The sequence below is a fragment of the Corvus moneduloides genome, chromosome 9 (assembly GCF_009650955.1).
Source record: "Corvus moneduloides isolate bCorMon1 chromosome 9, bCorMon1.pri, whole genome shotgun sequence".
NCBI lineage: Eukaryota > Metazoa > Chordata > Aves > Passeriformes > Corvidae > Corvus > Corvus moneduloides.
In genome coordinates, this window is record NC_045484.1 from 27,959,417 (window position 1) to 27,975,579 (window position 16,163).

At 49.1% G+C, this 16,163-nt stretch overlaps 1 protein-coding gene and 1 long non-coding RNA gene across 3 annotated transcripts in view; one reads left to right on the plus strand and one right to left on the minus strand.

The window, feature by feature from the left end:
* Positions 1 to 2,071, minus strand: part of USP24 (ubiquitin specific peptidase 24) — a 62,233-nt gene extending 60,162 nt beyond the window's left edge. The window contains exon 1 of one of the 2 annotated variants that reach the window (XM_032117540.1): positions 1,583 to 2,071. In XM_032117540.1, the coding sequence (XP_031973431.1) occupies positions 1,583 to 1,888 (306 nt within the window). In that variant the 5' untranslated portion in view covers positions 1,889 to 2,071. The remainder of the gene's footprint in view (positions 1 to 1,582) is intronic. The other variant, XM_032117541.1, reaches the window with a different exon arrangement.
* Positions 2,072 to 2,978: 907 nt separating this feature from the next.
* Positions 2,979 to 15,280, plus strand: LOC116448397. Its single transcript, XR_004241926.1, has 3 exons — positions 2,979 to 6,599; positions 12,083 to 12,215; positions 14,354 to 15,280. It is a non-coding gene; the product is annotated as an uncharacterized LOC116448397 (long non-coding RNA).
* Positions 15,281 to 16,163: the final 883 nt, after the last annotated feature.

Genomic DNA, 16,163 nt, shown 5'->3' on the forward strand with positions numbered 1-16,163 from the left:
TTGACTTCCCTCCTGTGGGTTAAAAAGAACACAAGTCAGAGCAAACAAGAACGTGAGTGGCAAAGGAAGCTATTACAAAGTTAAGTAAATTTGATCAGAAATACAGGATGAAACAATGGGGGGGGCGGGAGAATCCTCTGAGAGCTGTCAAAGTGCCATTTGTAATGGGAACAAGAGCAGGGAAAAAAGTGCTTCTCTGAAGTTTACACTGACAGCTTCTCTCGAAATGTCACACTGACAAGCCAGACTGTCCCAACTATAACTACATCCAACCTAAATGCCAACAAGAACTCTCGTTCACTCTCAATCCTTCACACAGGAAAGGTCAGAAACCAGTTCCCTGGCGCTTCAGTCAGGGAAGTTTAACAGCGGCTCCGCTTCTGCGCACCACATGTGCCACCCCACGGATCAGCTTACTCCACGAGCACACACCAGCAGCTTAGAGGAGCTCAGGATCTAACCCAGTTAACTCAGTGAGCAGGATCACCTATCTTTATTCCGCAGGACTGGACGTCAATATGCTGAGGCTACGGATACAGATGATCTGTGCAAGCGTAGTTACGCACCTGATACGCCCATGGATTCTTCATGAATGTATTTATAGACACGTACACATGCGTGCACAGAAAGGGAGCACTTCTCTGGCACAGAAAACCCTCAGGATACTCTTCACTGGAGCCTTGGAGCGTACATGAGGTTCCCTGGTTTTGCTCATGAGCTTAAGCATCTGCTCTTGACCACTTTTTGAGACAGAGACTATGCAAGGTGGCCCTTTGGTATCACACAGGGGGGCTTTCTGCTGTTCTCACCCCACGAGTCCCACAGTCTGGACACTACTAATTAGGTCTTTTCTTATGAGCATTCTGTGAAGTTTTGGGAAAAAGACCAAGAGGAGGAGAAGGCTTTATAGGAAAGCACTACAAGATTGTTCCAGAGAGCAAGGAGAGCACCATGAGTGTATCTGCTGGCTGAAGGGTTCAGAGTTCTGGAAGAGGATGGAAGAGAGAGAAAGGCAAACAAGGAGGAAAGAGAGAACCTGGGAAAGGCTGACATTCTCCAGTACTTCTATCTACTTCAGTTTTATTTCTGATCACAGCCCTAAGTAATGACTTAAAGCTCTGTTTTGAAAAACATTTGACCTCACTGCGTTCCTATTTCAGAACTTACACTCAGCTTATCCAAATAAAACTGTACCTAAGGTCATACCCACGTTGCGCTTTCCTTCATATTGTGCAAACAGTTAAAAAAAATAGACAGCCCTTAGTCACCGGGATTATGCAAGAAGGCACAAGAGGGGGAGCGAAAAGCAAAGCCCTACGGTAGCCACACATTCCTGGAATGCCAAGGAAAACCCTGGGTGCGCTTCACCTTGCAGGGATCGCAGGGAACGGGCTCGGGAGCGCGCCGGGCGGGCGGCAGGCTGGGAATGGAGGCGGATAAGGAGTCCCGGGCCCGGGGAGTGACGGAGGGTCCCTGGGCACGTCCCGCCGGCCCCACGCCCGGGCCGACCCCCGCCCGCGGGGAGGCTGCGGGTGGCTCCCACCGCCCGGAGCCGCCCCGGGACCGCCCGCCCGCAGCTCACCTCGGTCTCCACCACTTCGTGGTAGGCGGGCGGCGGGTCGAAGCCGCCTCCGCCGCCTCCGCCGTCCCCGTCGCCGCCGCGGGAGCCCTGCCCGCCGGCGGGGGAGCCGTGCCCGCCCGGCGGGCCCTGCCCGCTCTCCATGGGCTCGTAGCCGCCGTAGTGGAGGCCGGGCCGCTCGTTGGTGAGCAGCGCCACGGCCTCGTTGATGTCGTTCTTGGCCAGGCGCAGGGCCTTGCGGATGGCGGCCGCGTCCGAGAAGCCCATGCAGAGCAGCGTGGTCATGTGCTGCTCCTCCTCGCTCTCCATGGCCGCGCCGGGGAGCGGGGCAGGAGGAGGAGGAAGAGGAGGAGGAGGAGGAGGAGGAAGAAGAGGAGGAAGAGGAGGAAGAGGAGGCCGGGGGCGGGGGGGGAACCCCGCGGACCGAGGGGCGCCGGGCTCAGGCGCTGCCCGCCCCGCGCGCCGCCATGTTGCCGGGAGCGCCGCTCCCCTCCCGCCGCCGCCGCCGCGGCGGCCGCCCCGCCCCGCCCCCCCGCGCGCGCCCCGGCCCCGCCCCCGGCCCGGCCCGGAAGCGGCGGCCAAGCCCCGGCCGGGAGCGCCCGCCGGGCCCGCGTCACGTGACGGGGGGAGGCGGTGGGGGATGAATGGACCGGCGTGGGAAGGGGGCGTGGCCGAGGGGGCACGTGAGGGCGGGCGGCGTTCTCGGGGCAGCGGGGACCGGACCGGACCGGGACGGGAACGGGGACGGGGCCAGGGATGGGAACGGAAATGGGGATGGGGATCGGGACCGGGGATGGGGACTGGGACGACGATGTGGACCAGGACTGGGACTGGGTATGGGGACCGGGACCGCTATCGGAATTGGTACCGGGAGCGGCGCCGGGACCGGGCGGTGTCTCACGGACTGCCGGAGGTGGGCTGCGCGGGATGGGATGTCGGGGATGGGCAGCCCGGGATAGGCTGCCAGGGCCGGCCTCCTGCCGGTGCAATTAGTGCCGCCGTTAATTACGGCTCTGCTCAGTGTGCGGCTGCCGCGGGGCACAGCGGAGCACGACGGGCCCGGCGGGCGGCAAAGCGCAGCCCGTGGGTGTTTGAGGGCAGGAGCGAGCGGCGGGGCTGGCGGGGGCAGCTGTGCCCTTGGCTGAGGGAATGGGGTCGGTTTTATGGCCAAGCGAACTCCCGACCTCTGCCGACAGCTCCTGCCCCTGGAGGGCCGGCTGGGAGTGGAGTGGAAGTGCTGGGAGGATGCTCTGGCTCCCGGGAGCACACCGTGGAGTTACTGGAGTTACCTTCTTTAAGAATATAACATTAGGAGGAAATTCTGCCCTGCCAGGGTGGTGAGGCCCTGGGACAGGTTACCCAGAGCAGCTGTGGCTGCTCTGGATCCCTGGAAGTGTCCAAGGCCAGGTTGGATGGGGCTTGGAGCAGCCTGGGATAGTGGAAGATGTCTCTGCCCATGGCAGGGGGTGGATCTAGATGAACTCTAAGGTACTTTCCAACCCAAACCATTCTGTGTATACAGAATGAAGCAGAGTACAATTGGGGAAAAAAAAATTCTAGTGCCCAACGCCGAGGGAAAGTTGTATCTATTGCTTAAATACACTTGGTGAAGTCTTGTACTGCACAGAAGTCAGTAGATCTGTATCTCCTGGCACTCTCCCAGGGTAAATTTATTACCTCATTGTAACAATGTATCTTCTGTGTCCAGAGAAGAGGAAGGAGGAAACAGATTAAAGATTTGTCAAGATCCGTGCTGTATCCGTATATAAACATTTTGTTTTGGAGGCTCATGTTTTCAGGCAAACTATTATGTGTTAGCAGTGGTTGACACCACTGAAGGCACTGGGGTTAGGAATCCAGAATCCCCTGTCTGATGTCTCAGATACAAATCACATTCAGCATAAAATAAAGGTTCAATTGTAGGGGACACAAACAATATTTAGGTCTCTAACAGGAACTTTCAGAGCTCGGTGTTGGTCTCTGAAAAAGACAGACTGATGGATCAGTCTTTTGGACTGGAAGGTTTTGGATTAAGTTTTAGATTGCACTATGGTACCAGTGATCTCATTTTCCTTATTTACTTTCCTGAAAGGTAATCACAGCTCCTTCATCCTGCTCAATCCTCTCTGATTTTTTTTTTTCCCTCTAAGCTGACATTTAGTGGAATGGAGATAATGCGCATATGACTCTGATCTTCACCTTCTGGATCTTAGGAAGGTCTTTCTTTCAGGCTGATCTCCAGCTATAAAAGAAATTGTTATGGCTCAGTCTTGGCAGGCTTCAGAAAACCTCCAGCACTGCAAATGCATTCAGTTAATATGCAGAATATTGACTCACTGCTTACTCATGTGACTAACATTTAAATGACACATCCTCATTTTAAAGGATATTATAAATGATGGGTCAATCCTCACAGCCTGATGAAGTCAGTTGGCATTATTTTTCTCCTACTAATGCAAGAAAAGTTATTAGGAAAAAGTAAGAAATTTATTAGATGTCATTATTTCTGTTAGATTTATTTCAAGGAGGTGCTCCTCTAAATTTGTGCTAATTAATGAAAACTACCACAAGTGATGGAGGAACTGATTGTAATCCCAAGTGACTAAGGAAGGAAGAGGATGCTTTGCCATTAAGTTACTTATGCTCTGTAGTCCAGCTGTCCTGAAAGAAGTTTGGAGGGAATTTGAATTTAGCAATATGTCAGAATAACACTTGGACTCAGCAGCCAAATATAACTGACAGTGAGGGGTGCTGGTCCTCTTTTTTTACCCCATCAAATAACAAAAACAAAAGCATTTTTTACAGACTTCACTGTCAGCACCTCTCTTGAGACTGCTTGAAGGACAAAATCACACATCCCAGCTTAGTGAAGGAATGGGTGCATCCTTTTCTAGACGTTATTCAGCCTGGAAATCCCAGTTTGCAAATGTTTTTCATGCATTGCCACATCCAGAAAAGCTGCAGGGAGAAGCAGAGCAAACTTGCCTGAGAACAACGAAAGCAGTGAGTGATTCGTTCTCTGTGGGGCACCAGGAGGTGCAAGGAGAAAAGGGAAGGAAATAACTGAAGCGGGGAACAAACATCCTCTAGATCTGCCTTTGGATAACTTGGGGTTTGTGCCTGTGTAGTTGCCAGTTAGATATGACACACAGTTACAAGGTATTTGATTGCCTTACCATGTGGAAGGTAGTTGCTTTCTACTGACTGTGTCATATTGTGTATCCTGAAGCATGTCTGAAACCCCTGTGTTACAGAAAAGTGACATTTTTGAACAGGAACCACTGTTTTGGTAAGTGGTCATGCTGTGACATCGAACCTGGCCTTTTGGGTTGACCATGGTGTGGCCAGATAGACTAAAAATAGAGCGTGATGGAGAATTGCAATGACTTCTGCAGAAATGTTACAGTAGGTGTGTTTGAATCATTTTTTTTAATGAGAATGCTTTCATGCTTTTCTTCATAAGCTTGTTTTAAAGCCAGCCCTGTGTTTACAGCTCTTTTGCTATTTAAACAGTGAATGCAGTGTTTCTCTTCAAAGAGAAACAACTCTATTGTTCTGGTGGAACATACACTCACCGCCAAACTAAGTGACTCTCTGCCTTATTGAACTTGGAGGTTTCCCTTGTTGTTTACAGCTGCTGGGAAATTCCAGCGAAAACCTCATGTACTTGGAAAACACCAATGCCACCCTGATTTTGTTTCCCTCTTTGTTGTACTGTCCTAGCCATGATTGTTACATAAATACTCAGAGATTTTGCTAGAAGGGAATTTAAGGTTCCTTATGTTGCCACAAAATCTTCAATTTCATGTGTATGTTTTACTCAGCATAAAAGACTATCTTTCTCGTATTTTGTTAGAAATACCATAGGAATATATTGCTGAGGGAAGCTTAGCATGAGCTGAAACTTGCTGGTCATAAATAATGACTAAATACAGCAAATCAGGACAAATTTAACGACAGGATTCTACCACTCTACAGTACATAAGCGCAGAAGGAGTTGTATGATCTCATTACTATCTGAAAAAGCCAGTATCTGGGATATTGCAGAACCAAGCATTTGCATAGTATTGCAAAGAATTAATTTAGGTTTTCTGGAATGATTTTATCTTTCCTTCCTTCCTTCCTTCCTTCCTTGTATTCCTTGTCCCACCCAGTCTCTTCCAGTTTCCTGTTTCTAGTTTATTTATAGCTTAACGTAGTAGGTAGATTTTAAGGAAGTGCCGCGGGAAGTAGATAGTGCAAATCCCCCTGAGTTATTGAAAATCACATTTCTTATATGCAGATACTGATGAATTGTGTTTGGTTGCCTTTAGCAGAGGGGTTCAAAGTGTTTGTGTAGAGAAGAACTCTGTAACCCCCCTCCAAGGTACAGTTGTGATGGAGGAATAACAAAGTAGATGCACAGATGCTTTTGACTCCTCAGGTAGCTGTGCAGCCTCACGCAAAACAAGGATTTTAGCAAACACAGGGAGTGTGTGAGTCTGTTCACAAGCACCAGCTGACAGATTCCTGCAGTACACTTCTAGACTTCGTCTATGGTAGGAATTTTTGCTGCCTTCACAGCTTTTGTCCATCGAGAAAGGAGATTTGAGCTGGGGCAGCAGCCAAGGCTTTGCCTGCTGTCAGTAGTGATTTGCAAAGAGGCAGCTTCCCGTGCTTTCAAGCTGGGACTCGTGCACACTAGTAATCATAATTACAATATTACTCTAACACTGTGCTTTAAGATGGATATCTAACAAGCCTTTTGGGGGATGGAGGGATACCATTAGCTCCTCAATGTGTATTAATTTTTTGCAACAGCTACAAACCATCATGGGGCTGAAAGGGAAAGAAGGTGAACAGATCTCGTGGTGTTGCTGTGCCTCCTCCAGCAAGTCTGTCCCCGTTATTATTGCAGCGTCCAAAGGGAACAGGAGCTGAACCGTGACCGCTTTTCTGCAGCAGAAGCTGGGTACCCGCTGGCCTCCTGAATACAAAAATGAAGTTTCATACTGTTTCCCTTGAATGGAAGCAGCATGAAGTGAGCGTGGAAAGAGTGGAACAGTATGTTAAGGGAAACAGGACTGAAAGGAGAGAACAGCTGACTCCAGGGGCTGAGCAGATCTGCCCTCTCTGCTTCACTGTGTGGGTTTGTTTTTGACTCAGACCATCTCGTGGGTCTTGCAACACATCTCCACAGCTCTGGGCTGGAAAATGAAACAACTGCAAAGAGGTTGTTCCTTCTTCCTGAAACAAGCATCACAGGCTGTGGGAAATGAAAGCTAAGGCTGAACTTAAGCTGAAAGCACTCAGATGCAGAAGTGCAGAGTGAAACCATTCAAGAGAGTCAGATTTGGAACAGAGCCCTGAAAAAAACCTGCAGTTATGACTAATCCATTTTTAATGTGTGTGGTTGTAGGTAAAATCACTTCTTTAAAAGATCATTTCTCTCCCTGTATTGGTTACAGTTTGTTACCATCATTTTAGATAAATGATGTGTTGACATGTGAGTTTGGTTACAGATGGGCTGCAAGGACAGAAGTATTTCTGATGCTGGAGAGGCTCTGGCTGAGCTGCTGGTGAAGGGGAGAAACGATACAAACAGGATATTCAGTGTCAAGCTGCAGCAGCACCCCGAGGGACCCATGCAGGGGCAGGCACTTGAATGCTCACTCTCTCCTGCAGCCAAGTTAGCTGAGGAAACTTGATGTAATAGTTGACTGTAGAGCCCTGTTTGTGCAGGGATGGGCTCAGGCAGTGACATTTTAGAAGTGAAACAGTCTGAAATGGAGACTTCTTGTTGTACTGAAGAAGTTTGTGAGGCACCACACAAAAGCCAAGCTTTTGGGTGCTTTTATTTTGTCCTTGGGTTGTCCCAGCCTTGCTTGCTGGTCCCCTTGCAGGGACCCCTCAATGCTGTGTCACGGAGCCACTGATGTGAACACACTGCTGTAGGGAGACATGTGACACCATGAATGTCCTGGCTGTTGTGATACCAGCCCAACACTTAGAGAATTTGCAATCTTATAATCAGTAGAGCTGTGAATAGGAGTATGAAATCACTGCAAACACGAGTTGACTGTGGTGGGGAATAGCGTGAGGACAGTTTAGGCAGGTAGAAAACAGCACAGCAAATCCAACTCTGATGGGATATACTCGACTTAAAGACTCCCTCAGTGTGGCTAAGGGTGTGGTGACAGAGCCTGTAGTGACAGGCAGTGCTCTGAGAGTGAAGGCTGCTCTCCGTGGTGTGTGCGTGTATCTGATATCCAGGAACAAAAGCAGTTGGCATTTCCCTGGTGTACTCTGAAACGTGGTGCAATGTGATAGAGCAACAGGGAGCTCCTTGCTGGCTTCTTGCCCTCTGCAGATTTTGTCTGAATTAGGTGCTGACCTTTAAAGCAAGACCTGCTTCTTCAGTTTCTCATTGTCTAAATTCTGCGCTGAAGCTTGAGAAACAAGTCTGTGAAGCTGCAGGATTTTTTTTTTTTTTAAGCTCTAATTAGTGAAACACAGAATAGGTTGGAAGGCGTCTGAGGGAGAGAATCACCAAATGGAAACCTTTTTACAGATCTGGTGCCTTTTATTTTTTGTTTTACTCCATTCCATGGCAGCATGGGCCTGTATGGTGCTGGGCTTAAATCAGCACCAAACAATGGTTCATATCAAAGACTGGTCCCTAACCTTCTAAAGGGCACCTCTGCCTCTTGATCAAAACACTGCCTTGTTTGCCCTCAGTGATTTGGAAACCCACAGCTGTGCTCCTGCTGCCAGGGTTTCGTACTAGAACACTGCAGCTGCTTGGCACCATCAGGGCTTTGGAGGTGAGAGAAGTGAAAACCATTATCCTGACTAAAAATCTAGAGGTATTTAGGCAGAGGGGCTCTGATGGAAGAACCTCGTTCCCTTTTTTAATGTTTTTAACATTACCATTGCTTCAGCTGCGTTTTCACAGGATTTCTCCATTTCTCATTCAGGCAGATTCTGACATCTCATGCAGATTATGAAGTGCTGGCCGAAGGGCAGCTGGAACTGGGACTCAGCTCTGGGTGGGAGGCAGCAGCTGTCCCGTGCCAGCGAGATGCCTGGGTGCAGTGCTTCAGGATCTGCAGGTGGGACTGCAGGAGGGGTGGAAACGTATGAATATTTTTGGTTCCAACACAAGGCTTAATTTTTCAGAAGCACGGAGAGGTTCTTCGAGGTTGTGAGAGCCTAAAGCCTTGGATTTCTCCTGCCTCATCTGCCTGCTGGCACGCACAGCCGTGTTGTCCCATTTACCAGGCATTTGATCTGTCGGTGACTCATTCCCAGGCTCGCTATCAGCACCAGCAAGGTGCTTGGGGCTGAGTCGCACCCATGCATCAGTTCTGTTACTGTACCCTGTTATCAGCTACTCTTTTCGCTTCTGGGGTGCTCCCAGCTTTTGATCTGTTCCCGAGCTGCAGCAACAGCTTTCCTTGTTTTTTAATGCTTCATTACGTTGTGCAGGGCCATCAGCCCTCCCCAAATGCTGCAATTTCTGCTGCCTGTGCCCTGCTCTCACAAGTAAATCCAGGCTTTTCCTTGAAAGCATGAAATAAAACTCTTATTCCACTCGGCCCTCAAATAATCATGGTGGAAATCAGTTTGCTTCAGGATGGCAATTTCCATCAGACACTACATGGCGGTATAATGATAATTATTCCCTTGCCTCTCCCTGCTGCATTTAGCTGCTGCTTTTAAAAACCTATGGAGCAGAGGCTGTTTGCTTCATCCTTAAAGCACCTGGTACTGTGGGCTCTGACCAGTCTGTAAATCCTAATGTTACTGAGCAGTCCTGAGTCCTGTCTTCCAGCAGAAGTCCCCTTCTGCTGGCCAGGCTGGATCTTGCTTAATTCGAGGCTGATTCTGTCAAAGCTAGAGACCCCAGTGGAAAGAAAGGTGCTCTGTGTGCTGAAGGACTGAAAGAGCTTTCTGTGTTTTACAGTTGCTTTTTTTTTTAGAGTGACGAATGGGCAAAGGCAGAGACACACAATAATTTAAAAAGTATTTGCTTAAAATCAGCTAAATTCATAGTAACGCTGGTAGAAACCAGTAGCAGCATCTGAGCTGGTTCTGCTGGAGATGGTACTTATCAGATGACCTAGCAAAACCCTGCTGGCTTGTAGGATTTGGGGCAGAAACTCCAGCATAACAAGCACATTCCTCTGAGAGCCTTCAGAGCAGCCAGTTCCTGCTGATGTGGTGCAGATCAGCGATCCAACTCGTTTTGCCCCTGCACTCAGGGGTGGGCCTTGGCTGTGCTGTGGGGTGGAGGACAGACAGACAGATAGACAGACAGAAGGGTTTGCTGCACTAGGTCATGCACAGGGAAGGCTGTGGCTCTGTGTTTGTCTGCTCATGGGGTCCAGCCAAGTGGCACAGCCCTGATCTGCGGCACGTCCCAAACGCTGGGAGTCCTCACCACGGTGTGCTGGTCCTGATGTGATTTAACAGTGAGGAATTGCTTTCCTTCCACTGGCCAGGTTGGGCTTGTTTTGTTTCTGCCTTGAAACCTCTCCTCTCCCCCACACTGTGATCTGTGCCAAACTGTTTGGCAAGTTAAAAGCTCTGCCTGCTGCGTGGGCAGGAGAAGGGCCGCAGCGTGGTGCAGAAAATGTGTGAGATGTGGTCTGGGCTTGTGGAGAGGATGAGGCGAGGACCTGAGGTGTCATTTGTGTGCTCAGTTCGTGACTTGCCCAGCCTGTTTCACAGACTTGTAACCACTGATCCTTGACTATGTTTCAGGCCTGGCCTACAGTCACTAATTATCAGTGTCCTGGGGCTTCTCCCAGGTTTTAATTGTCCCTGTTGGTGTGATGGATGTGGGAAGGAAGGACGTGCTGGAGAAAAGTGGCAGTGTTTTCGCTGCTGCCATTGTAATTGTTGGGGCTGTCATTAAAAATGCTTATTGACGTTTGCCCTCCTGTGAAATGTGTGGGTGAGATATTTATAAATGTGCAGAGAGATTCTATATCTCTGGAGTGCGCTCTGATTTAAGAGTAATCCCCACCAGGAGGGGAGAATCTGTCCAGTACTGCAAAGGAGGTTAGTGGCAGAGCTGGAAATGATCCACCACTTGTGAGCCTCAGCGTTGCCTGTAGGATGGGGTGCGTTTCTGGGGGCAGATGTGGAAATGGAGAAGCAGCATGCTGTTTCCCCACTAGCTCTGTCTGTTCCAGCGTGATCTCCCATCTTCAGGGCAGAGAGAAGCACTTTTCCTGCTGCACAGCCCCCTCTCCTGTTCTCTGCTCCTTCTACACAGCAAATGCACTCAGCTCTCTCCTGGGCTGCATCCAACCTCAGCCTTCACTTGCTTCTACTTTCCCTTTCTGGAGCAGATTCAGCCTGCTGTGCAGGAGGGAATGGTCCTTTTCCTGGAGCAGTCCAGTCACAGGCACACAGGAGTTAGTGTCTGTACTTCTCAAAAATTCTTCTGGAAGTAGATACAGCCATTTGCTTCCATTCTTCCTCTCCTGCAAGCTGCAAATGACCTCACCTTTTAAAGCAGGCATTTTCCTGAAGAGCATGATTAATATAGCAGGATTATTGGTGCATCTGATTGTGTTTTACCTTTCCACAGAAAGACTTGTTGATGACTAATAACAGAGAAGCTTCTCAGCCTGTCCTCAGTGGGAACAAGGTTCTTCTTCCTAGCTCCCAGGTTTTTGTTTGTAGTGTTGTCTTTTCTTGCCTTCATAAACTTGTTTGGAAATATCTTGCACTCAGCTTAAGGATGCTGATTAATGTTATTTCCAGAAAAAAGTTGCTTTCATACCTGTTAGGAAATTTCCCCATTAACATCAGCCTGAGGTAAAACTTTAGTAAACCTAGGAACTTGAATTTGATGATCCTTGTGGGTCCCTTCCAACTCAGAATATTCTGTGATGTTGTGATTTTATGAGGTTGGGGAAAATTACCTACCTTTGAGGCCAGCACTTCAATATCCAAAAGGCTCAGATAGGATCACACAGACATGGATGCACCCCAAATGGATAGCAGGAGCCTAATTGCTGTAAGAAGGTTCATGTGCTGTGGTTGTAGTGAGGAAATGAGACACTCTCTTCTTGAGAGCTCTGCTGGCTGGATCTGCAGGACACACTGCCCTCCCTTGGCCGTGGATGGGCTCTGGATCTGGGCTGAGGAACCTGCCTTTCCTGAGCATCCTGGTGGCCAAGGGAAGATTACTGGAACGTGCTGTGATTTATAAACTCGGTCAGAGGTGCAGACTTTGTAGGTGATTCCAACATTCCCTCCAGGAGTTCATGACAAGATTTATGTGAAGCTTCAGCACTGTGTGAAATCAACTGTGAGAAAAATAGCTTAGGAATGATTTTATCGTTGTGTGCAAGAAAGTGATGTAAGAAACCACAGAAATCTGCTAGACTGATTCTTAAGCATGCAATGGAAGACTTTCATCTGGTTTTGCTTGTAAATGAGCATTTTATGTAAATGCTGGAAAATCATAATTATGACATAAACTTTTCAGAGAATTTATACTTCCAGATGTAATGGAGATGTGGGAGCAATCTGGGAACAGAGACTTGTTTGAAAGAGGCATCTCTGACTTCACCCCTTTTGGTAAAGATCCTGTCCCTGGTGCTGTGATTCAGGCTGAGCTCTGCACTGGTCCATACAGGTATTCTAACAAGTGGGGTGCAATGGTCCCACATTTTCCCATTTCTGCTACATGTTGTTCTTCTTCCTGCCCTTGTGTGGGTTATGTTGTCCTGGCAGTGTCTGACATTGTACTCAGCCTTTCTCATGGCCTGGAGAACCTCATTAACATTCTCTACCTCTTTTTTAGATTACAGAAATTTTGTTTTACAGCAAGAAGGAGGTGTGGGGGGGAGGAAAATTTAGCTGTTTTCCAGTGTGATTGTGTTCTTACATTTTGTCTTTTACCAAAATAATTACTGTCAGCAAGAAAACTCACTGTGAGTTGGAAGCGTGTGTACTCACGGCACGTACCCTTGGAGGAGCAGGAGCTGGAAACAGGCAGTGCTTGGGTCAGAGTGTCTCAGAACAGCCACCATCCTGAGGCTGCACAGATTGATGGATATCTCTATATTCCCATGGAGTCACAGAGCTAGTTCCAAAAAAAAGAAAACAAACACCCAACCAAAAAAACCCCCTGTTATCCCAAATATCTCATCTCTCTTACCTGCCTTGCTCAAGGGGTCATGTCCCTCACTGTGCACCCCCACGTGGGCTGCAAATCCCCCTGTGTGCCTGTAGCTCTGTCTCCCCACCATCCCTGCAGCTGGGAAGCCCCCAGGGAATATGCTCACAGTGTGTCAGACTCTAGGCAAAGTCAAAATCTAAATACCTACCCAGGCAATGGGAGAGCTGGGTTTTTGGTGTTGCTGGGGAGTTTGTACACATCTCCCAGAGACTGCCTGAATCCATGAGCTGCTGGAGGAGGCCTGGGCAGGCTGAGGGAGGGCTCAGGGAACTCTCCCTTGGAAGCAGAGGGGAAGAGCAGGGCAGAGTTACGCACTGTGTGCTCGTACAGGGGGAGCAGGCTCGCTCTCAGTTTGCTTTTGCAAAGACCTTGACACGTCTCTGTTTAGGAACTCTGTTCTGGGGTACAGGACACCTGCTCAGCGCTCTGCTAGGCTGGTACTCTTTCTTATGCCTTTAAAATAAAAAAGAAATCACTTCTGATCCACAGCACCACACAGCAGAGAGTGCCTGTTCTTGAAGAGCATTCCCAGGCCCAGATGTAAAGAATCCTGACTGCACACATGTTCAGAGGAAGGGGTGTTCAAATGATGTCTCAGTTTGCTTGCCTTTGGCAATTTCTTCTCCAAAAAATATATTATTTGTGCCTAATTCTTACAGATGAGCCTGAGGTTTCCAATTTTGCTTTCTGGCAATCTTGGGGGTCAAGTAGGTGCAGAGAGACATTGGGTTAACATGGAACTGCTTACCTGACCCACTCTTGTCCTGTGACACCTAATCCACAGAATTAGGTGTGAAAACCTCTGCTGGCTAACAGGGCTCATCTGGCACTTGCCCCCATGTTGCTGGGGGGCATGGGGCAGTCACAGCCCCAGAGCACTGGGGTTTCTCTGTCCTGCTCAGACTGGCCACACCCTTGGCATGTGGATTTGGTGAGCAGGAGAGATACTCTGTGCCCATTTCTGGAGTTTGCATTTTTCTCTAGCAGCCCATAGGTTTTCTCAAGCCAGGACCTACACTTGGCATTCCTGGCCTGTGGACCACCAGAAATCAGATTATGGTGGGAGGAGCTGAAGTGCCAGAAAGGGAAAAGTGCCATGAAAAAATTTCAGCACAGATTTGCTATCATGGGAAGAAACGCCCTCGCTCTCACCAGATCTCCGTGCCTCTGCTCCTAACATCCCTCCTTTTTGGGCAGTGTGTTTATGACCTCCGTGTTCTGTGAGTTTTGTGGCATCTTCTTTGGGAGTCTGCCATGCAGGGAATGCTCACCTGTACTGGTGGTGACTTCCTGACTCCCATTCTGGTGAGGAACCATGTCAAAGTGGGAAGTTCCTGCCTCCATGTCCAGCCTTGGTGCTTCTTCCCATGGCCACTCACACTCACAGCTCCGTGCTGGTGCTGTCTGGCTGTGCCAGCGAGAGGGAAAGGCACTCTGCAAGCCTGGGATCATTCCAAATCTCCACTTGGTATCTTTCTAGTGATTTACATTTTCTGAGCTCGGGCCTTTGAACCGGCATTTTCTTTAAAACTGTAACGGAAAGGGAAAGCTGGAAAAGCATTCAAATGGTTTGGTTTTTTTTTTTTTCCCAGTGCAACCAGGTAGGATTTGAAGTCAGCCTGGGATTGCTGCTGATAGAGGACACTGTGGCAGCCTCCCTGCTGAGGGATGGGCTTGTGAAGCTCGGGCTGCCGGTGCCAGCCTGGACAAGCCCCCAGGCAACCTCGGGGATGTCCGGACGATTTGATTTGCAGTTCTCACTCCTCATCTTGACCAAACCCATACCCTGACCTTATAGCTGCGGGCAAGATCAAAACGACTTAGTAACAGTTGTTTATTCACGTCCATTAGTCACCCACGTAATTAGGAGATAAGGGAAGGTGCATACCCCGGGCGGGAGCCCTGCCGCTGTGGCTGCTGCCACCAGAGGACACTCTTGGATAGCCTATGGATCCTTCCCAGCACGGCAGGGCGCGTTCCCTCTCAGGTTGGTCTCAACTCCATCATCCCGCACTCACAGCCCCAGCCTCCGTCTCTCCGCCACCCTCCGTCTGCTGAGCGCGCTGTCCTTGGCACTCCTTGCTCTGTCACCGGTTCCTCTGGAGCTGTTCCCTGCAGCCCCGACTATCCATCTTCCTCGGGCAGTTTTATCGCCCAAGGTCACCGTGCTGCAGTGTCTGGTGCTTTGCTCTGTCTCTGTCCCCAGGGGCAGGTAGCCAAGACACCGCTTTGCTGGGAGCGTGTCAAGGACCTGCCCGGAGCTGCAGCACTTGGCACGCTCGGGACCAAGAGACATAACCCAGACACAACCTGCCCTGAAGTTTGGAAGCACTTGGAGTAGAGATTTGGGTACGGTCCTGTTTAGGAGATTAAGTTCAGTCTGGGTTCAGATCACTCCAGTTCTCCATGCTAAAAAAAACAAGGTCCTATAATTGTATTCCCTGTAATAAGTGTGAAGTGTAAGGTTCATTGCTTTTGAAGTTAGTGCCTTGATGGTTTGTGCAATAAGACTGACATGTCCTTACTTGCTTGAAATAAATAATAAAAAAAAGGGCGTCAGATTGCTTTTTCAGATGCAAAGAGGCATTCCTTGAAGAGCCTGAGCAGGTGGGTATGTGCATGTTGTGGTTCTCTTCCTTCTGAGGAGAGCAAGTTGGGTAATTTGTGGGTTAAAAGTGCCTCCTCTGAGGGGAGGTCACTGAGGGAGGGCAGCATCCATCGATGCTGTGAAGAGGTTTCTCTCAGCACCCCACCCCAGGACGAGCAGTTTGTGCTGGCTTTCATGCAGGCAGCCCTGGGGACAGGGCGATGGAGAGAGACTGTGAGCCTTGCCTGGGGCTGGTCACTCCTGGTGGCAAAAATGGATTTTTCTCCTTACAAAGGCAGGGCTTCCTTAGGTTCAAATTCAAATGGACAGAACCACTCTTGAGTGTCTACAGTTAAACCTGTGGTTCACACTTTGCTTGGGACCTGCTTCAGTGCTGGCTGCCCTTGGCTGCAGCTACTCTTGGCTTTTGGAGTCACTGAGCAAAGTGATGGAGAATTGTCCCTGCTCCAGGCAGCACAGAGACATTTTGCAGGGCCTCGTTCTGAGTGTAAAACTGTGAGAAATCTTGGGGTTATTATCATTTTGGAAGGGATGTTCCTTTTTTTCTAGGATCCCCCAAGGCATGAGGTATCTTCTGAGTTGCATTGCTGCCTGAAGATCAGGACAGTGTTGTTATTATCCACCGCTCTGTCTTTCACTGCTAACACACAGGTTTAGAGGAAACATAATTCTGTATCTCTGCTCATGTCACTTGGCATAGCTGCCTTGAATTCAGGCTTTGGTCCACCTCAGAATCCGGTCCATCTTGTACACACAGAGCTTTGTTTTGTGTAGTGGTATTTCTCCAAACACCT